This window comes from Coffea eugenioides, chromosome 1 (genome assembly GCF_003713205.1).
Source record: "Coffea eugenioides isolate CCC68of chromosome 1, Ceug_1.0, whole genome shotgun sequence".
NCBI lineage: Eukaryota > Viridiplantae > Streptophyta > Magnoliopsida > Gentianales > Rubiaceae > Coffea > Coffea eugenioides.
Window position 1 is genome coordinate 29,545,044 of NC_040035.1, and position 23,092 is coordinate 29,568,135.

The window sequence follows — 23,092 nt, forward strand, 5'->3', positions numbered from 1 at the left end:
TAAGTCTAAAATTTTTACTCAACCCACTCACACATTCATAGATTAACATCTAGCCTAAATATTATTTTTTTTAGGGTTCAAGAGACCCTTTCATAGCAACCAACATCTACTACTAATTCTTGCATGGAATCAAAGATCAAGTAGAGTGGAGTTAATTACCTCTTCCAAGTTTCTTCAACCCTAGTTAAGTCCAAGTTTTGCACCACCAAATCCACCAAGAACCACCACAAGACAAGACCTTTTTTCAAACTTGAACAACTTCTAAAGGTGAATGAAGATTTGGAAGATTTTGGAGCAAGATTTTGTAGTTGGAGAAGGAGTTTTTTCTTTCCCTCTTTTGTAGCCTCAAGATTCGGCCAAGGAGAGAGAGAAGGAGGGAAAATGAAGGCTTGGATGATGATTTGAAATGAAATGAAAGTTGGCACTTTAGTTGTTTAAGAAGTCAACTAGGAATAGTTGCAAATAGTGCCATGCACTCACTAGTTTTTCTCTTATTTCTTGCTCTTAAATACTAATCTCTCAATATAGTTTCTCGTACTCCACTAATACTCACTCTTACTAGTCCGAGATTAACTCCCCAATTCACCAATTAATCGCGCCGGTGCGACTTTTGCAAAATTTTTTTTTTACGCGTAAACGATAAAGATATGATTTAAGTAAAGTTCATGCTAAAATGATAAAATTAAATGACATGTCAATACAAATGATTTAAAATAGATGAAATTAAGAATAAAAGTGCGAGTTCTTACATATATTTACTAGTCCGAGGTTAACCCCCCAATTCACCAATGAATCGCGCCAGTGTGACTTTTGCAAAAAAAAAATTTTTACACGAAAGCGATAAAGATATGATTTAAGTAAAGTTCATGCTAAAATGATAAAATTAAATGACATGCCAATGCAAATGATTTAAAATAGATGCAATTTAAAAAAAAAAGTGTGAGTTCTCACATATATACCTTCTATCGTATGATAACCTGTCTTCAAGATGCCATTTATTTAATTTCAGCCCGTATTAGTTCATGTTAGTGCAAGGAAAATTGAACTTAAAAGGTGTCATTGATTTTTATCGATATTGTTAATCACAATATTGCCTATTCATCTTTTTTTTCTTGTTTTTAATAAGTAATGTCATGTTTGCACTTGTAGACTTCAAAAAGGTGCTACTACTAAATCTTTGCATTGAGTAAGCGTGTTTTAGATGTAAATTGAATTTGATATTGCACTTTGTAAAGTTAACTAATGCAATATGTAGTAACCCTATAGTGCAAATCATATAAATGGTGGTATGTGTGATCCAATTGTTTGTAGATAAACGTTAAACAAGTTTAGCATGTACAGGTCAAAGGGAAGGAACACTTTCCCACTCTAACTCTCATTCAACTTTTCGGTGATCATGCAAGTTTTACATTTTATTGCATATCCTATTTTTATCCTATTTTTATATGAAATTTTAAGCTTACAATGGACCGAGTTCTTTCCAATAACTTGTAAGAAATAGAAGAAAAAGATGTCATCAAATTCAATATAGACCAATTTCTATGTGCCTAAGAATATATATTCCCATTTTTTCAGGAGTTCTTCTGGCAAACACGTAGGTAGCAATAGTAGCTAAAAGTCAAAAATTTTGTTAATTGTTGCTTCTATGTGTTTAAAGTTTTTACCTTTTCTTATTGGCATCAATAAATGGTAATTAATTTTAAAATTTTTATGGAACACGGGTCTGATCACTAAGTTAAGGTCTTTTACACTATAAGCCCATTTGCATGGCATACATAATTTTTCTGCAAACAAAGCTATGTTGAAGAAGAGCTTGATCAGCAATTCTTTCATTTAATATTGTAATCTGATGCTTGTGTCTATTTTGTTTTTTCTAGAATCTTCAACAAGATAGGTGATATCGTCCAAAGCTGCTGTAAAGAGATTGATTATTGGTTGGCTGAAGTGTTTCAGGTTAGCAAATTATTTGGAATGCTTCTTGCTATTTTATGCTTGCAAAGAGTCACTTGACATTGGAGAGACATGATTCTTTTCTTTTTTTTTCTTTTTTTTTTTTGGAGTTTGGGTATGTGTGGACTCTATTGCTATTCATGTGTAAATAGTTCTTGATTTGTAAGTGGCAAATAATATAAATGATTATATTTTAGAGAAATTCTATTAATGAATTTTTGCAAATGCACATCAGCTGCACCAACAACATTCATGCTGTTTTTGAAGGCCAACAGAGTGTGGATTTTTCAAGGATGATGGAGCAACACATTGCATAAAATAACTTAAAATTTTAGTACGATTGTCTTCTTTTGTTATGAGTAATACAATTTCAAGGATTTATGCATAATATTTCTACTATAAAACACATACTTTAGTAATTTGATTTATTTGTGCATAGCATAAGGTGTTACAAGTATGATATGAAAAGAAAGTAATCCTTTTTAACCTGAAATGGATTTATTCATATAATTCTCTATGTTTTGATAATCAAGTGACCCTCTATGGTAATGGACAAATATATTGATTCTTCCATGAAACATCATCTCTATTTTCTAGATGTTTGGTTGCTTATTTTGATACGTCATTGGATATTGAAGTGATATCTACTCATTCTAAACTTCTAGATAATATAATCCTACCCTTACCTGTGGTGATGTCCATGATTAAATCAAAACATTTCTCTTTTATCACTTTGGATATTTATGTTAGGGATGGGCAGTTCACACTTAACTCTTTTCCATGTGAAAATAACTAGGATTATATTTTTTTATCTACATTGTAGTATTTTATTTCAACTATAGTTTTAGGAACCTACAATCAAATTGTTTAGTCAGCAATTGAAACTTTCACGCGATTTCAGCTTTCATGATAACTTTTTCATACTATTTGCTTATGGTATATAAACGACAGTAGAAAGGTATAGTCACACATCAAATTTAGTGTTGGAAGTTGGATGTCTTGCAAGATGACAAGCATTATAAAGAACGTTTATTCCTTTAGAGACATATACATAGATATGTCCACATATTTGCATTCACTAGAGGCCAAAACAAGAGGTAAGCTCCCTCCATCTCTTTTTTGCCTCAAAATTTTCATACCTCTCCTTGTTTTGGGTTTTGACCTCCTATACAAAGAAAATACTATTTTATATTGTTTTTTCCATTTTACTTTCACACTATGCCATGCATTTTCGAAATATAAATTTGCTCCCAAGCATTACATTTGAGTCTGCTATCATTTTCTTTTAAAGAATTAATTTTATGTTCTTATCCTTTGATGTGGGAAAATGAAATAACCAAGTAGAATTGCTCAGGAATGGGTATGTTACTGTATTTTTTTTAAAATTATGATATAATGTAATGTGAAATTGGAATAGATTTTTTTTACTATTTTAAAATGGTAGCAACAAATCTAAGTATAAAAGTTGTTGGCTTGTAACTACAGTAAAGAGTAGAACCACATCTTGGAAGATATAAAAATTGATTGCATTTCTCAATGAAGAATGATAGAGATCTTTTAGTGTTCAATTGGAAAGTATCATGTTAACTAGAAACTAGAGGTTAACAAGATTAAAAATACTTTTCAAGAACCTAATGGCAATCCTTTGTGATGTTGTCATTAGTTATGATGGCACAATTAGAAATACGTCAGCAATTCGATCATCTAGTTTGTGTGAATAAATCACAAGATTTCCTTCCAAAATGATTTTGACGCTAGTGAACTTGTTGGAGTATTGATTGCAACTGCCATGTCAAATCCTGCATACAAAGCAGTATTAGATTCTCCAAGTAGTAACTTTGCTTGGTAGATCATGAAGGTGAGTTTTTATTTAACAAATGGTATTTCCATGCTCATTGCCTTCGAATTTCAGCTTTGTTTGTTTCAAATTCCTTGACAAAAAGCCTATCTACTTTTCTATGCTTAGGAGATATTGCTTTGTGAAGTCAACTTCAAAAATGAAATTGTTGACCACTATGTGATACTTTATCTAAATTAGTGCTATTAATCGAGCTGATTCGAGTCGAGTATTTGATTCTCAAACTCAACTCGTGCATCTATCGAGCCAGGCTCGAGCTCGCTTGGCTAAGTGGACGAGTCTTGAAGTGTGTTCGAGATCGGCTCAACGAATAGGACTTGTGCCTCGAACTCAACTCGTTTAACACACTTCAATTTCGAGTTCGAGCTCAAAATCTCGAACAACTTTTATTGTCAATTTTGGTGATATTCATAAAAATGCTACGATTCAATCACACAAGTTTTATAAAATGACATAAATGCCATTTTTTATCTAGTCTAAACGAGCTACTCGAATAACAAACGATTCGAGTTGGCTCGACTCATTAATTTAATCGAGTATATTTCTAGCTTGAACTTGACTCGTTACTAAAATTAACAAGTTGAGTTCAAGCATTATCAAGGCAAGCCCATTCGAGTTTTCGAGCTACTCGTTTCGTTTAACAGCACTAATCTAAATGATTGTGGTTATGGAAGAAAGTATTGTAGAGAAAATGCTGCATACATTGTCAAAAATTAGTTGAGGAAAGTCAATCTTAAGTAATGTTGCATTTGATCTCTTGATAGAGTAAGCCTCCATTGTTGCCATCTTTTTCCTTTTGTCACCATTATTTATTTTCATTGTAGGGATATTAAGTTGCCAGCGGCATATAAGTTTGATTTTTTATTAGTGAATCATTTATAGAATGTACAAATATCCAACTAGTGGTGGAATTAATAGGGTAGTGATGATCGGGTTACAAGGGAAGAGGGAAGGTGGGAGAGAGGTGGTAAAGGCATAGAGCTATCGAAATAGAGGTGGGATAGAGATTCAAGGTGGGGCTTTTTTGTAAGTTTAGAAATGGTTTTATTTTGTCCTTTTCATAATAGTGGTGCAATTTCTATAATGTTAGGATCTAAACTGATTCTTAACTCTTAGAGACTTCATACCATTAACTTCCAAGCACCAATTTCCTTTTATAAGTATGACAGGCTACCTAAGTTTGACATTTTCAATTCTGTAGATTATTGCCCATGCAAATCAGTTAGGGAAGGACCCAATAAATTTAAGCAGGCGATATTATGAAGAGTTTCATTATGACATGACTTACCTTTGATGTATTGCTTCTTCCATGGGGAGTTTCGTGTCTATGATCATCTACCTCAAAATATAGATTTTTCTCCATGAAACACTAGTAAAAGTTCAAAAACAAATAAATATATTTGATTTGGGTAGAAACAAGACCCTCTACTCAAAATTCATATCGTGCATATATTGTGCATCTATCTATACTGTAGAAACAATTCTAATAATGATTTGCTTTAAATTTGATTCTTATTGTTAGTTAATTAACTTCATGCATGATTTATTTACATGCAACTATTGCTTTCATTTCTTTACATATTGCTGCATATTATAGCATTTTATCTAAGGAACACTAATTAAATATTAGCACCAAAAAATTTGTTCTTTCACACATTTATTTAGATTGGATGATTCTTGCGATAGTAAAACACTACTTCCTTACCTTAATACTTATCTTTCAACTTAGACTTGACTTGTTCTATATAAGTTTTTATCATGTAAGTTTTGTAACTTAGGCTTAGTTTGTCCAAATAATTATTAAGCTATGCAATTAAATTTACCAAGTTTGTAAGGATGCCTGAAACTTTCCTCACTATTGAATCCATCATCTCTTATTTCTCCAGGTTTGAATCTAATCTTTAAGTGTTTGATTTTTTTCTCAATAAGTTGTCCAAGTTTCCTTTAAAAATTTATCAATAACATTATGGTTTAATGTGCTTAATGTGCTTAATGTGGTGCTAAGTTGCCATTACTTACCTTCTATATCTTATTAACAATTTCAATTTCATGTCATGCATGAAAATATAAATTTTAAATCTATTATGTTACTTGAAAGAATCAAGTTGAAAAAACAATTCATCTTTAACTAGCCCTTTGTTCAAGCAATTACACAGGATTACTTTATCATGAACATCATACTATGTTATAGCTTGACATCTACAAAAATAGAGTCTACTAATATGCATTTACATTCAAAGAACTAAAACAAATAGTCAATATAAAAGTCAGCAACAATTGTTATTATACTTAATTTTAAGGTTACGATTCCAAGTGCAAATTTAAAATACTTGGGCTAATAACAATTACATTGACCAATTTATGGTCATAGTTATTGCTGTTTTCATTTCATCTTTTTTACGACTTATAGAATAGTTTAAACTTTTACAACCATATTACAAATTCAACAAATAACTTGTTAGAGTTAGAAAATCTATACAACAAGCCTAAAAAGAATATTAAGGAGCTCAATAATCAAAAGGAAGAAATAAGTCTTTGCTTAGAAAGCTAAATAAAGAAGTCTCAAAGATAAAATTTGAACATTGAAAAAGTTAGGTGAAAATTATAATAGTGTGAGAGTTACATATAATGCTTTTTTAGTTTAAAAAAAAAAGGACATGTACCCAAAGACTAATGCTTGTTCCTTCATGGAATACATAATCCTAATTGTGAGGTGCCAAATCAGCAATCTTTCTAAAATTTAGAGATCTCATAAATTTTTTTCGAACAAAACAAAACATTACTATTACTTAAGTGATTATGAAATTATTTTTTTCAATTGTGACAAATTTCATAAGTAAAACCTCATACTCCATCTCATTTTGTTGCCTTGAAAATAAGGATAACTATATATATATATATATGTACACATACACATACATATATAAGTTTAACTATGAATCACTATAAATCTAATTCTTAGTGTTAATTAATTCTTTCCATGTCATAAGTATAAATAAAAATAGATGCCATTTCATAAATATCGGTTATGCTTATTGAATGTAAACATTTAGAAAATAAATTATTCTTTTGAACATATAGTTAAATTGGATTGTTTTCACATCAATTTAGACTCAGTTTTACGTTTATAAGTTTTTATCACCTAAATTTGTAAGCTAAGTCTTAAGTTATAATTAGGATTAAATACCAAAAACCTCCCTGTGGTTTGACTAATGTTCACTTTACCTCCCTATGGTTTGAAAATCTACAATTTAACTCTCCGTCGTTTCAACTAAAGTAAAAGTCTAACAGAAAACATCTAAACTAACGTTTGAAAGAAAAATATCAAAATTGCCCCTCTATAAGTCAAACCCTTGGAAGAATGTTTCGTGCATTTGAGAATGAGTAAAATACCAAAAACCCCCCCTGTGGTTTACCAAATGTACACTTTACCTCCCTATAGTTTGAAAACCTACAATTTAACTCCCTGTCGTTTCACCTAAAGTGAAAATCTGACAGAAATACCGTTATTGTAGATGTTTTCTGTTAGACTTTCACTTTAGTTGAAATGACAGGGAGTTAAATTGTAGGTTTCCAAACCATAGGGAGGTAAAGTGAACATTAGCCAAACCACAGGGGGGTTTTTGGTATTTAACCCTTATAATTATGATGATTGGATTACTATAGCCATTTTTCTTCAAGTTTGTGATAATGCCTAATTTCTCCATTCTCAATTACTTTTCTCTAATTTGAGTAGGCTGGAAGCCAATCTAGAAATAATTATATTAGAGTCTGTGATGCGAAATGAAAAATTAGCAACACCTTTCATGTACCAATCGACGTTCAAAACAGATTTTGAAGCTTTAAGGTGCTCTAATTCAAGTCCTTGATTCAAGTGAAGCAACTTTGAGAGCAAGCTCGAATCCATGAAGTTTCAAAGTTGTTGAATCAATATTGTTAAGCAAGGGTTTTATTGTCACTATCCTTGCTGGTTTGAGTCATTTCTTGTAGCGTAAGAATTCATTCATATTTGATCAATAGGAAGGCCGAATTCTAGTACTTAGTTTAGTTGGTTAGGTAGTTTATTTAGTTGAATTAAAATCGGACAGATTTGATCTCTTAGGAGCCAACTTTTAATTAGAGTTTTAAGTCCTTTAGTTGAGTCCAAGTTCAATTAGGTTTTTGAGTTCATGTGAGGCTATAAATAGCCTAGTCCTTCCAAATGTTTTGGGGAGCTAATCAGATTTTACATCAAAATTGTGAGTTTTATTCACTTCTCTTGTCCAAGAGAGCTTTTCTTGAATGCTTGAGAGTTTTCTTAAGTTATTCAATTTGGACTTATCAATCAAGTACACATTTTAGTTGTGGCGTTCTTCTACCGATAACATTGGTTCACTAAATCATTCGATTGTGGGTTGAGATTCAATTCAAGGTTCATAATTTTAAGATTTAGATTGGTCAAGTGTTATTCTGCACTCCAACTTGATTTCTTCGTCTAGATCCAGGCTTTGGGGGGATACGAGTTCATACTTTCAGCCGGGTTCATATCAGTCTACCAAATCAATTGAAATCAACTCCTTTGAGTTTCATTCTTGCGAACATACTCCCCAGACGGGATACTTAACGCTAAAACTCCCTCTGCCCCTACCGTCCTCCAGCTTGATGGTTTCCATCCCCTGTCGATATTTCTTGATGAACTTTCCAAGTTTGCATTAAATTCTTATCAATAGCTTTTGCATGTAGTACAAAATGTGACTGCATACCTTCTATATCTTACTAGGAAGTTATTTGCATGAGACCCTTAATATTGAAATCTTATACTTGTCATGATTGCTCAAAATAAGTTGTAAAAGTGAAATTTTGTTTGAATTATTGGTTGAGAAACAACATACTATTTCTAGGAGGGTAGTTTTCTTAAGATTGAATATCTTTATTTAAGAATGGACATGTTATAGTTACATGCATTTATAAAATGCAACCCCCCTTCAACTCTGTTTTATTTTCCCCATTTTTATTTTTCACCTTTTTTCCTACATATTCCTAAGACATAGTTGCATTTTCAAGATTCCACCACCTTTTAGAACCCCCTCCACCGTCCCCTTCTCTTCTTTTTTTTTTTGTGATCCCCTAATATTGCCATTACAACTAAGTAACCAATAGAAATCACTCCACAGCCATCTGAATTGGCTAATGTTTTTTGTTTTCTATCACGGCTTACCAACATCATGGTGATCTCAACTTAATCTAATTGCATGGTCTTTCCGGCATTTCTCTCCATATAGCAACGGAAAATTAAAAGCACTGACTACTTGAAAAAATAAAGTATGCATGTATAATCTTCCTAAATATATTCCTCTCCATGTATAATCTTAGAAGAATAGAGCCACATGAAATGGGCCATAAGTTTCTTGATTTTCATTCGAGTTGATTACTGCTCTTTGCTTGGGGGTTGCTTGAACGAGGACAAAAACCCAATTTCTTCGTTCAAAAAGGACCTTGAATTGGTATTCCCCCCATTAGTACCAGTCCAGTTAAAGCCCACTATCGCAACATCTGTTCAACACCTTTTCAAAATGCCTTGTGAACACCTTTTCTTTTGATAATTTGTGCAACATCTGTTGCATCTGTAGAACCATCATGGCTTAAACCCAGGGAGACAAAGCAAAAGGCCAACAAAAAAGAAAGAAAAATGTTAATCGCACTTTATTTTTTTTGCTAATTAGACTCTCACTGTCATTTTCATTATATGATTTTCATTTATTAGACTCTATGATAAAACAAATTGTAGCAGTGCAATTAACAAAAAAAGGGGTGTGATTAACATTTTTCAAAAGAAAAGAGAAAAAAGAAATAGTATGTCCTGTAGATCAAAAACAAAAAAAAAAGTGCAAATTGAAAATTAACTGTTCGTAGTATGGAAGACAATGGAGCATTATTTAATAGTATTAAGATTGAATTCCTCTGCTTCTGTAGTCAGTGCATTATTTAATATTGCTGAAACCTTGTATATAGTAGAATGTTTTATTTTTCAGTCTTAACAAATATTTGATGCATTTTTTATGCAAATAGATATCCTACTTGATTTTATTTATTTAGATTCTTCATTTTGTCATGATGTTAACTATTTTTGTTTCATTTAATATTATTATTTGTTAATTTTATCTTATCATTTTATTTTCTCGTAGTTTATCAACTTGCTCATTTTTCAACATTACCAATAGAGGTGGCAATTATACCTAAAACCCAACAACCCACCCAACCCACCCACTAATTTAAGAGGTTGGTTTGGGTAAATTGGGTGTTGGGTTAATTTTGGGTTGGATAATAAAAACCCACATATATTTTGGGCGGTTTGGGTAATTAAGTTGGATACCCATTACCCAACTTAAAAAAACAATGGAGGCCTCTCGTCTGGGAATTTTCAATCCACCACCGTTTTCTGAACTTTAAAGCATTTTGGCACATTCTTGTCAACTGCATCGGGCTTGCTGTTTTTTTTTTTTCCCTTTAAGACAGCAGACTTGCAAGTCTATACACATCTTGTTCCTTTACTAATTGGTTTTAGGATTGTGAAGACTACTGTTCAACTGCATGTTAATGTACATATACATATTTTTTCCATTGTTATCTTTTGGATGGGGAGATTCTATTAGCAACTCGTGTTTTTAAGCATTTACTAGTCCCTAAAAAATCTAGCAAAATATGCAGGCAAATTTTTAATTGCTTTCATAAGTTGCTCAATTATTAATTAAAATTTGTCAATTAGATCATTCATGGGTCCAATTTTCTTTCTTCTTCGTCCTTTTTTTTCCCTTTTTTGGCCCTTGACATGAAGGTTTATCACAAGACAAGATTGATATTCAACCACAATAATTGTGTAAAAAGTGCAAAGTGAGGTTATTTAATAATGAATAAAAGGAACCCAAAAGTCACAAATCTCAAATGAATTGAATAGTGATATTTGAACTAATTGGTTGAGAATTGTATCTCTCTCATCAAGTTTCAATTTAATTAAGGCGTGATTGGATCTTGTTTAATATTGGTATAACATTTTTTCATGCTATATTCAACTTGGACCAAAATTGTTTTAGTGTGTGAAAATGTGTTTATGTGTGTGAAAAAAAATTTTGTATGCAAAAATATATTTGAGAGAATTTATGTATCAAAATCTATTAATTAATATATTGGGTCATATTTGGGTCTCGGGTTTGAGATTACCCAAATGACTCAACCCAAAACTAACCCGATTTAAAGTTGGACGGGTTGGATATAACCCATTTAAGTAAAAACCCAATATCAACCCGTCCAATTTCCAGGTATAATTACCAATATATAACAAACTTTAGTCTCATTTCCTACTTTTTCAAAATGAAATTTTAAATTTACACATGAAAAAAATTGCTAGAGATTCAAAGTTTTTGGACTAAGATTTTATGTTAACTTTCATAATACTTAGTTCAAATTCTTTTTATATTCTTATTGTTTAATTATTAAATAGTATGTAATTTTGCAAAGTTGAGCATGGATGAAAAAATTTGATAATTAGACTTATTGAGCATTATAGGTAAATATTTAAAACTAATTATGGGTGTAAAAAGTGGTATAAATTAATAATTTAGTTTGCAAAAATAAATTTAAATGAATTTACAAAAAGTTAAAATAAATGGATTATAAATAAGTAATTGAGTTACCCAACTTAATTTTTGATTTACTCATTTATGTCCATCTAATTAAATGAGTATAAATGAATTGATTCACGTGTATCCATTACTCATTTCAACCCGTCAAAATCACTCATTTTGACAATTCTCGTTGAAGACAATGGAGCATTATTTAATAGTTTCAAGATTGAATTAAAGTCCAAGCAAGTACTCAAGTTTCCTCTGCTTCTGTAGTCAGTGCAGTTTCCTCTGCTTCCTTCCCCCAAAAAAATTTTTTTTTTTCAGCTTCTCACTTCTCTAGTACAGACTTGAAGACATTTTAAGAAAAGAAAATTAAGACATGAACAACTGGACTCATCAGTTAGATGCGCAAAGGATTAAGGCCCAGTAAATTATTACAGATTTGGTCCAGCAAATCATTAACTTTTGGCCTACCCCGTGTTGTATGACTAATTTGCCCTTACATAGAAAGCAGAGGTCTTTAAGGGAATCTTAGTCAAAGTACAGGATAAGGCCCCCAAAAAACATCAAAGTAAAATATTAGTGTACCCTCATCCAGGTGTCAAACTTCCTTTTGCCTCCAAATGGTACACTATATAGTAATATAGCTGGTCTAAGCAACACAAAAAGGGAATCATGAGAAAGAAAACACAGATCCAAGTCATGGGATTTCATTTCCAGTGAAGCTAATCTAAAATGGCAAGAGGAGTAGGTGTAGGAGATTGGGTTTTACACTTTAACAGTAGTGAGTGAGTTTTAACTGCAACTTTTTTTCAGTGGATCTAAAGTCCATTTTTACCATATCAGCATATTTCTCTCTTTAGACCATAATGTTTGGTGACAAGACAAATTTGTGAAGAGGGAAAGGGGTGGGTGGGTTTCAGAATTTGGAGCACATGTGCCCCATGGAATATAAAAGTAAAGAAAAGAAAAAAAAATACCAAAACAAAGGGGCACCAGTACCCATAAAACAAAAGGCCCAACACATATATTTATATCTGAATCAGGCTAAGGGCTGAAAGTGAAAGGAGTGTTGTACCCTGATACCCATTCAAATGGTGTCAGCACCCATGTGAACTAGTGGCCCTCCCCCTTCATGTCCAACCTAAAAGAAACCACAAAATGAGACAAAAGAGTGTCCCCTAAAGTAGCCTTTAATCCCATAAAAGAACACCCTTTTCTTTCTACCATCCTTTCGAATTTTTACTTTCTTTTTTTTTTTCTTAATTAAATTGGTTGGGGGCGAATAGTCAAAACCATCATCCTCGTGTACTTTGTAAGATGATCCAACGTGATGAAGAAAGGCTGTCATGCAACAGAAGCAATTGAACCATAAAGAGTGACAGAAAAAACACAGCTTTCAGCCTTTGCTTCAGTCTTAACCACTTGTTTACCCTTTCGGGTTTGAACGCTGAGTCAAGTAGCTATGGTAGGCATTCAGCTCCTTTAGACTTCCTTGGAACGGTGCAGCTGGTTCAGTGCATGATATATTATCTCTAAACCCCCCCTTTCACAAGAGACGTCAGGGCAATTACTTCTTTCCCAAATTTTTCTTTTCTTTTTTGGTTTCCTTGCAAACTACTATATAACATGGGAAAAAAAATGCAAAAACGACGAGGAAAGAAGAGTAAATAAACATATTGTATGATAAAAAGTTACTACTGCCTTTGTTATGCTACTATTGTTCTGTGTGGTCCAGCACACTACTACAGAGAGGGTACAAATTAAACAAAGATAGACCCCACTCCCATAAATCAGTTCATCTGTCCTTTATGTATGCATTATGTATTGTTGTAAGTAGTATGGTATTGATGATGACAATAATCTTGGGGAGATCTTCCTTACAGATCTTTTCTTCTGTTGTGGGTATGGTTTGGCTATACAGCTAGAGGACTTTTACTTCTTGTATATGCTAGCTACTCAACTTTTTCTGCACAAAGGAGAAAAAAACAAAGGTCAAAAAATCTAACAAACGAAAAATTCTTCCAAGTGAAACAAATATGGATTTGCATGAATCAAATTAAGAATCCAAAAACAGTCCTCTTACCAAAAGCTAAAGTTAAACACTCCTTGCTAGCCATCTTTCACTCCTAGCACCTAAATTTCAGTGGCTTCTTGCCCAGATGAAAACCTGGTCAATAATAATACCAATAACTTTTAACTACCATCAGACAGTAACATAAAGAATAGATGCACGGTCGAAGTGGGAGTATACCTTGGCATTTGGAAGTAACATGATTTAAGAGAAGCCATGCTAAGGGTAGGAGTTGGGGCCAGCATTGGGATGTAGTTAGAAGATGATGTTATTGGGGAAATTTCATCAGCACTAGCTGAAGGTGTAGCAAATGAGGAGTGGAGTTCAGCAGTTGATTTAGTCGGAGAAGCAAAGAGGTTATCAGGAAGAATGTTCTCCAAGCTGCTTCCAGGAAAATTTGAATTTCATCAGGTAAAAAGCAACACTTAATTCATAAAGGAAGCAGAGAGAGGAATGCAAACAACATGCGTGAGTGCCTATAATAATACAAATGTCCAAGCCGATTAATTTAACATCTCATGCAAAACTGAATTTGATACCTTTCATGTGTATCAGATTCTTCAACCTTGGTGTTCTCTTCTTTGTTACCAGAGTCACTACCGCTGCTGAGAGCTTCAGATGCTTCCTGAAGCACCCGCTCATCAGTTGTAGCTGGAGGAGAGTTAGCAGCTTCTAGGTTACCATTAACCTCTGCAACAAAATAAACTCATGTAACTTCTTAATGCACAAAGCCTCAAGCTAAACCTGCAACAAACATCACAAGACTCTTTTAAGAGTGCCAACCTTCTGGAACTTCTAAATTGATGCCATCAGATGGAAGAATGAGATCTTGATTGATTTGAGACAGAGGCTGACTTGGAGAAGGGATGGAAACACCTTGCAATGTGCCAGGCTGCAATTGTTGACCCTGATTCTTTTCCATAAATCTCATATTAAACAGCCTTCTTCCCTGAAACTCGAGCGCTTGATGCAATTCTGCCTCCTGCTCTAGCTTTCTCCTCAACAGTATTTCTTGTGTATTATAAAACATCCTTGCACCTTAATGACATTAAAAAGAATTGGATAGGTATAAAGTTCAATTAGCAAATGGTAACATGTAAAGGTTCTTGTTTCTCACCGAAGGGAAGGTCATAAGGTTCCCTAGACTCGAGTCCTGAAGGACTCAAACACCCAGAAAAATCTCCTCTATCCAGATGCGGCTGTTGCTGTTGATGCTGCTTCCTGCACATTCACCCACAGAAATGCCCCCAATTATTCCTAGAAGACAATAAAGACTTCGTGCAACAAAATGAGTAGAAGGAAGTTTACATACTTGTCGGGGACTTTTCCTTTTTCTTTGTAGGGCTTGACAAGCACTCGCGAATCACACACAAAATGTGGATTTCCTTTGGCCAAGATCTGCTTCACAGTCTCCGGGTAGACAAATGTAACAAATCCAAACATCCTTTTTTGTTGATACGGGATTCTAACATCTTGCACTGGCCCAAACATGCTTCAGAAACAAATTAAAGAAGCAATAATCTTTAGCTAAATCTTGACACCTAGAGTAAAAATTCAAAAACAATCCACCAGGTATGAACAGGTTACCTAAAGTAATTAGAAACATCCTCTTCCTTGAATGTACTATCAGCAGGAAAAGTCAAGTAAATCTGTCGGGAAGCTGAACTAGCACTTCCTCCCAATCCCATTGCCGAAAATTCACTCCTATCTGGTCGACACCGACCAAATTTGTGGAATTCATCACCCATCATCAATGCAGCGGCAGCCGATCTAAAATGTAGAATCATGTTAACATCAAGACAGCGACTTTAAACCAATCCTAAGGCCATTTGCCAAAAAATTATAACATTGACTTCATCTCAAACTGAGGTACGACTTGAAGCAAAAAGAGCCATCTTTCCAGCCTATGGGTAAAGCAACCAAACTTGGTCCGACAAGCCTCTAACTATGGTGTTCAATTAACACAAAAGCCAGCACATGCACACAGGTACACAAAAAAGTGCCATTAAAGCATCAAGAACAGTTAAACTATGAACCAAAAATAAAACTGTGTCTCGTATACCTAATCGAAATTATTAGGAACACAGGCACAATGCAATCGGAGAAACACAAAACTAGTACCAATTAGTACTAATAATGAACTACAGTCACCAACTTTACACTCAAAATGTTCAAGATTGTGCCTTTTGGGGAAAACATACCTCTGATTATCGTTCAAGAAGTTCATGCACTTGTTGTAAGCAAAAGGGGGAGGCGCCCCAGATGCCAGTAGCTGCTGAGCAGCAGCAAACCTCTGCTGCTGAAGGGCCTTGAGTCTAAGCAACTCATCAATGCCATCAATCTTGCTTGGAGACCCCACCATCATAGGCCCAAGACCACCACCACTATCAGGTGAAGTAGAATCACCACCACCATGCAGGAACTTGCAACTGTTGCCATTCTTGCAAAAGCCTCTTGCAAAATACAAACATGGTCTCCAACCAAACCCACCATTTCCACCACCTCCAGCGTCATCACCACCAAGAAAAACATCATTAACAGAACAGCTCCTCCTATGTAACTGCTGGTGGTGATGGTGGGCCGGGCTGTCCTCGCAATTCCCATAAGGAAAAAGCACAGAATCACTCCTTCCACTGGGGCTAACAATTGGATCCAAAGATTCCTCAAGAAATGACAACTGATCTTGAACTTGAATGTTCCCAAACTCATCACCACTCAAATCACTACCATTATTGTTGAAAAAGGGCAAAGAGAGTGAAGGACTTGAGGACCCAGAAGCAGTATTAGTAGACGCTCCCCCACCTCCATTAACCACAGCAGCATAAGACGCTGCTGCTGCTGCTGATCTAGAGCTTCTCGAAGAAGTAGACCATGGGGAAGAGGGTGAAGAGGTGGTGTTGTTTGCCCCCAAATGGAACCTATTATTATTTGGGATAATGATTCTAGGGGATGTCTGGGAAAATGGGTTGGGCCTAGAACTTGGGATGGGATTACTGTTGCTGCTAAAAGGGGAAGGAGAGGAAGGTGTGGAGGGTGTAGAACAAGTGTTTGACGAAATTCCTAAACAAACTTTGGCTTGGTTGACATAAGAGAGCAAAAGGGATTCTGGACTGAAGGCCAATCTTATCATCTCTTTCTCTCCCTGGTCTTGTATCAGTATATAACCTGTGATTCTTGAAGCGTTTTCTGGATCCAAACTTTGGATCCTCGACAGCACTATTTTTGTTGCTTCATAAGTATCCATGATGACTCCTATTTTAGTGTCTGTTACTACTATGTGAGACACACAGACAGAGAGAGACAGACAGAGAATGAGACCGAGTGAAGTAAGAAAGAGAGAGTTGAAGTTGAAGTTGAAGGCGAAGAAGTGCAGGGAAAGGGCTGCTGCTACCACTTCTACTACTACTACTGCTACTACTAAACAGCAAAAACTACTCCAAAAAAAAAAGTACTAGTACTAAAAACTACTACAACTCCATCTGTAGAGAAGAGGGCCTTCTGGTTTTCCCTTCTTTTCTCTTTGGGAACTTCTTATTTTCAAGGAGAGAGAGAGAGAGAGAGAGGGGGAGAAGGAAGGTGAGAGAGAATGAGGGAAGGGTTTTAAATAGTGAGTGAGTAAAAGAAAAGACTGAAAAATACGTTTGAGAAAACAAAAGATAAGGGGGAAGAAGAAAGAGGAGAGAGAGAGAGAGAGAGAAATGATAGAGGGAAAACGAAGGAGATGCGTGCTTATTTTGGGGAATTAGTAGGAAGAGGTGGCTAAGATTTAACCATGTTATAAAAGGTAATGATGGGTTGGAGACTTGTGTGGAGTTATATTTGTGTAATCATTAATATGCCCCCCCTATGTGTGTAATTATTGAATAAAGGTTATTTACAAGAAAAGGAATAATTTTTTTAATATCTAATTTTAATTCTTTTAATAGAGTACTATTTGTTGGAGCCCTTTTTAGTTGTGTTGATTATTTATCCAAGTTTTTCACTTTTTTTTTTTTAACCACAGTGTCCACCATCTTTCTACTAGTATATACCATCATGGTCACAGATTTTGCCAGAGAAGATGGTGTTGTGGATGGGGAGGAAGAAGATAGACCAGACTGATGCTAGTAGAGAGAGTAGGTAGTCAAAGCTTGGTTGGATGGAAGTGATGGGATTGAGGAAGAAGATGGAGCGGGGTTGGTGGGAAGAGGAGGTGGGAGGGGCCAAAAACAAATTTTGCTTTGGGTGCAGCAAACACACAAAAACACAGCCACAGAGGTCTTAAAACTAAGAACCACAACTTTTGGTTTGCAGTGCAACCTGCAGCAGGCAGCAGCCTTGGGGAAAGGAAAACCTTTCTCTCTCTCTTTTCTTCTTTCTTTTCTTTGTTTCTTTCTTTCCTTTGTTTCTTTCTTGCTCTATCTCTCCTCTCATCACTCACTAGTCTAGTCCTTGTATCTTCCTCTCTCTCTTTCTCTCTCTTTCTTTCTTTGGTCCTTTTCTCTCTCTCTCTCCCCCTAATATATTTTGTGGGGCTATCTTTTGCACAATTAGACAAAACAATGCTGAGTGGAAGTGTGGTTTCAGATCTGCTTTTAAGAGTAATACTCATAGTGTCATAGTCCACTCTCTTTCATTTAGGACTTAAATTATGCACTCCAAATTTGGTCAGATCAGCTTGATTTGCTAACATTTGTAGGGCGGTTTCTTATGATTAAAGGTTGGATCCCTCTGCTTAGATTTTTTCCTGTATTGTGAGATCATATAGGTCATTCACCCTAATTCTAACCTAAATACCTTTGGAGAATGAAATCTTCAGGGTATTAAGGCTTAGATTTGGTTGCCTGAATATGCTGAAAGAGAAGAACAGTTGAAGGTGAAATTATTGCTTTCAGTTTTTCTACAGCGTAGTTATGAAATTGGGCCCAAGATTATGTCTACCTAGTCAAAGGCGGTCACTGATTTAACGATATATCGGTGACTCACAAAAAGCAACAGTGCGTATAGTAATTTATTATTGGTTCAAATGCTGAAAGAATTATATACTCTATTTTAGGCTATTTTAAAATACTTTTTATGTTGAAAAAATCAAAATACTTTTTAATCTCTTCTTTTAATATAATCTTTCTTTTTATCAAATGCATATCACCATTCAAATTCAAATTTTGAATTTGTTAGAGTAAGATTGAAAAGATAAGTACAAACGTCCTTAAAACATGGCAAAATAATTGAAACGGAAGGATTTCTAAATGTCGAAATTCGGGTGTTTGAACTATGAGTTTTCACAAAAAAATCTTCTGAGATATCCCGTTAACACATTTTTTTTAAATCACTTTTTCATCTTTGTACATCAAAACGCTATAATTTGTTTTTACGAAAAACTCGAAAAAATCGTAATCCGAATGAGTTAACTGTATCAAAAATTAATAATGGGACGTGAGGATTAAATATTCAAAACGATAAAATGATTTTTTTTTAAAATATGAATTGCTTATATGACAGTTTCTAATTGGTTTAAAATTGTACTGAATTTAACACAACACTGTAGTAAGATCTATGTATAGCACATGTTCATTCGACAATATAATGACAAATATTGGATGAAGAAATCATGTAAGATACCGAATATACCCATATTATCACTAATTGATTGGATCTGAATACAACTACTTTATTCTCAACTGTCCCGTTCTTCTGGGTGAGACGCATGTATTTTTGCACTTCCTTTCTAATCAAGAGATTTTTCTGCTGCTTGGCTTGTATGGAAATGGCAATATGTCTCACTAGAAGTTTGTAATATGTTGGTAAGGCCCATATGAAGCTGGGGGATTGCATGTTCGACCCCATTTGAAGTGATACTTCTATGAACCATATGAAATTAAAAGGGGAATTGAATTTTCGGACCCATTCGAACCGATTTTTATGAACCATATGACGTTAATGTTAGGGTTTTATTACAGTTCTGTTTTTACCTTGTTCGATTAAGGATATGCATTGCTTTTTTTTTGGATAAAAAGAAAATATTATTAGCCAAATTGCTAAAAATCATCCGACACGAATTGTTTAACAAAGTTGGATGGGAAAAAGTTGGGTGGAGAATTCTGAAGAGATTCCGTAAAGTGTGAAGATTTAGCATGAAAAGCTAATTCATGTGTCACCTTATTGGAACCATTACAATTTTCAATATATTTTTTTATCTTCTCAATTACCTTTTTATCTCACATACATCACATCACAAAAAGTGTTACAGTAAAAATATCTCAAATAATTTACAATCCAAACACACTCATAGATAGTCGAATATCTTTAATTGTAGCGCCACTGGCAATACCTCTTCCTCATCATGCAAGAGGTTAATAACATTAAGTGTATCACCCTCCAAGACACAAATTTCAGGAGTTTTTTTAGAAAATATACTGTAGCAATTTGATATATCTGAAGTAAAAAAGTGATTACAAAATATGTTCACGGAAAATGTAGAGATTTTTTGATAGAAAATTCCTTTCCAAACAAGGCCAAGTCAATTGGAAATTCTTAGTTAAATGGACGGTTTGTTTGGATTGCGGTTTATTTGCCAAAATATATTTACTTCCATCATCATTATAATTTCCAACGCACCTTTTTATCTTTCCAATTATCTTTTTATCTCACATACATCACATCATAAAAAGTGCTATAATAAAAATATCTCTAATAATTCACAATCCAAACAAACCCGGAGATGTATACAATTGGTAACGTTGTAAGGGAATTGCACTCACCCACGCAATATGTATGTAGCGAGTCTAATAAATGATTAACTCTCATTTAATATTAATCGACCAGATCATGCTATTTCAATTGAGTACTCAAGTCAAATTTGAATCCAAAGATACTTGATTAAGAGGCTTCCAAACATTTATTTATCAAAAAAAAAAAAAACACAATCCCATACATATATAGATATATATATATATATATATATATATATAATACATCATATAGTGAAATCCAACTAAAATCAAATTTTTTTTATTCAATGTCAATCAGGCTTAGGCTTGTCTTGTTATAGTTGGTACTCGATCGAGTTTGGTGAAGTTCAATTGAGAAAAATTTGAAGGCCTGACTAAGCCAAAATTGGATGCGGCTCGTCTTTTACTGCCCTAATTTGTGGTTGAAAATCTCGTTGTCTTGTCTAATAAATCCACCACGGTTTGTCTTTCCGCTGTATATGCAAAAAGCACCCGTGTATAAAGTAATTGCCTTTACAAATAATCTCCAAGCGTTCACTTAATTGTAGATTGCACTCTTTGTCACCTTACTTTCACAAATTTATGGTACATTACCAGAATTTCTTGAATTTGAAAATTTATGCTTTAGTCAAAAGACTTTAATAACCCAAAATAATTCCAAAGAATAATTAAGCATACCTTTTCCATTTCTTCAACATTTGATCTTGTGAAATTTTTTATGGATTAATATTTCCTACACTAACAATGTATATACTATCAGTTTTGAATGAATGATAACTATGTAAAATTTGAATTTGAATTTCGACTTTTGTACGTATGTCATAAATTCAATAGTGATAATATATATACTATTAGCATATATAAGATTTATTCATTTTTTACGGGGGAGAAAATTTCAAACTTGCTTGATTTGTAGAATGGATTTACATCATTAATCAGTCACTGAATGAGGTACAATCGTCCTCATTTGATCGTTAGGCCACACGATACAGAGGATTAATATTTTTTTTTTAAAAAAAAGAAGGGTTTGGTGCAACATGTACTGAAAAAGGAGACAGCTGTGACTAGATTTGTTTGAATTTGTGTTGGTCTATTTGTACGACATAAGATGGAAAGCTAACATGATGCATTATAAGCCATAATTCCAATTATAGAAGATGGTTGATGATCACACTCAAATTGCTTGCATATCAAAGGTGGAAAAAAGTAGCATCAATAAGCAAAATAATAGAACAATGAAAGTGACTGTTGAATTGAGTTCGTAAGATGGCAATTGAAGAAAAAAGTTTCAGAATTCAAATTAAGAAAATTTAATATCATACTACCATTTTTCCCAGGTAATTAATAATATGTTCCATTGTGCAATCTATCATTTCTTTATCACAAGTACTAACGTCCTAATTTATTTGTGTTGTTTACTACTTTTGTGCTATTATAAAATAGGAGTTTTCAAAAGAAAGAACTTTGATTATCAGTATCAAGCCTGCATTAACTGAGATCAATTCTGAGAAGTGAGAGTCATGTGTCTCGATTAAATCATTAATTTTCTTAAGCTGCATGCAACGTCGATCGGTGACAAATGGATAAACAATTGATTAAGGAAGGGTCTATTTGGATTGACTGTGTTTCACGTATTAGTTTTTCATATATAAGTTCACAATAGCACATATGTCAAATGCATTTTAAATACACTTACTAAAAACACTAAAAAATAACTAATCAATAAAATAAAAGATAAAAAAAGAAAAAAAGAAAACATCACCACCCACTTTCTTCCTCCACCACCAACCCCGTCCCTCACCACCACCACCACCCCACGATCCCTTCCGTCTTCCCTCCTCTCCTTCCCCTACTTCTCCACAACCCCGTCGCTCACCACCACCACACTCCTCTCCTTCCCCTGCTTCTCCACAACGCTTTTACTTTCTCCTACTCTTATCACCTCTATTTTACCCCCACTTGCCAAACCCCCTTCCTTCATCCTTTTCCCTCCCCTTTTCCCTATTTATCTCGCCACCCTCCTCCTCTGGCTTCCTCACTCCTCCTACCCCTCTCTCCCTCCATATTAGGTCGCATTAACAGATCACCTGACCTCTGTTCGTGATCTAATTGTGTGACCAGATTTGGAGAGATAAGAGGGCAGGAAGAGGGAGGAAATCAGAGAGGAAGAAGGGGTTAGAAGAGAAAGGAAGGGGAAGAAGGAGAGAGGGGAAAAGAAGGAAAAAAGGGAGAAAAGGGGAAAAGGAGTAGGGCTGCAAACGAATCGAATATTTCAAGTCCGAGCTTGACACAAGTTCAGTCAACATCGAACTCGAGTCGAGTTTAAACTAACCAAGTCGAATTCAAGTTCGAACTAGAGCTCAAAAATACTCAACTCGTTAACTTGCGAGTCAGCTTAATTATATATTTTTATTCTTTATTCTTTATTTTAATAATAAAATTACATAAATATTTCTAATATTTTATTATTTGTTAAGAAAATTTATTATTTTATTTATTTTTTAAGCTTGAAGTTGAGTTTTATATTGAGAGTTCGTCGAGTTTGAGTTTCATAAAACTAATTTGAAACTCGACTCAATTAGACCCAATCTCGACTCGACTTGGGTTGTTTGTACCCCTAGAAAAGAGGAAAAAGAAGAGAAGAGGAGAGAAAGGAAAAAAGGGAAGGAGAATGGCTAGCAGGGATTGGAGGAGAGAGGAGGTCGCAAGGAGGTTGAGGTAAGGAGGAAGAGGAAGTAGTTTTGAAAAGCTTTTTATTTTAAAAATATCTCAAATTATAATTGTACAATAAAATTTTTGAAATAAAATACTATAAGGTAATTTTTTTTATTATATCTCGAAACATTCCCACATGAATACATAGTAATATACGAGTGCTTACAGGGAAAAAAATACCAAA

The 23,092-nt window shown here is 34.1% G+C and overlaps 1 protein-coding gene across 3 annotated transcripts; it reads right to left on the reverse strand.

The window, feature by feature from the left end:
* Positions 1–13,070: 13,070 nt before the first annotated feature.
* LOC113763450 (zinc finger CCCH domain-containing protein 23-like) lies at positions 13,071–17,162 on the reverse strand. Of its 3 annotated transcripts, none has more exons than XM_027307283.1 (9): positions 15,685–17,162; positions 15,071–15,253; positions 14,796–14,975; positions 14,601–14,704; positions 14,267–14,521; positions 14,023–14,173; positions 13,664–13,864; positions 13,496–13,559; positions 13,071–13,378 (listed from the first exon to the last, which is right to left on the reverse strand). In XM_027307283.1, the coding sequence occupies exons 1-8, from the start codon at positions 16,725–16,727 to the stop codon at positions 13,553–13,555; spliced, it is 2,124 nt and encodes a 707-aa protein (XP_027163084.1). In that variant the 5' UTR covers positions 16,728–17,162; the 3' UTR covers positions 13,071–13,378; positions 13,496–13,552. The 3 variants fall into 3 exon arrangements, with proteins under 3 accessions (XP_027163084.1, XP_027163092.1, XP_027163077.1); XM_027307276.1 differs by having other exon boundaries at positions 13,072–13,378; positions 13,496–13,579; XM_027307291.1 differs by lacking the exon at positions 13,664–13,864 and having other exon boundaries at positions 13,496–13,579.
* Between the last annotated feature and the right edge of the window lie 5,930 nt (positions 17,163–23,092).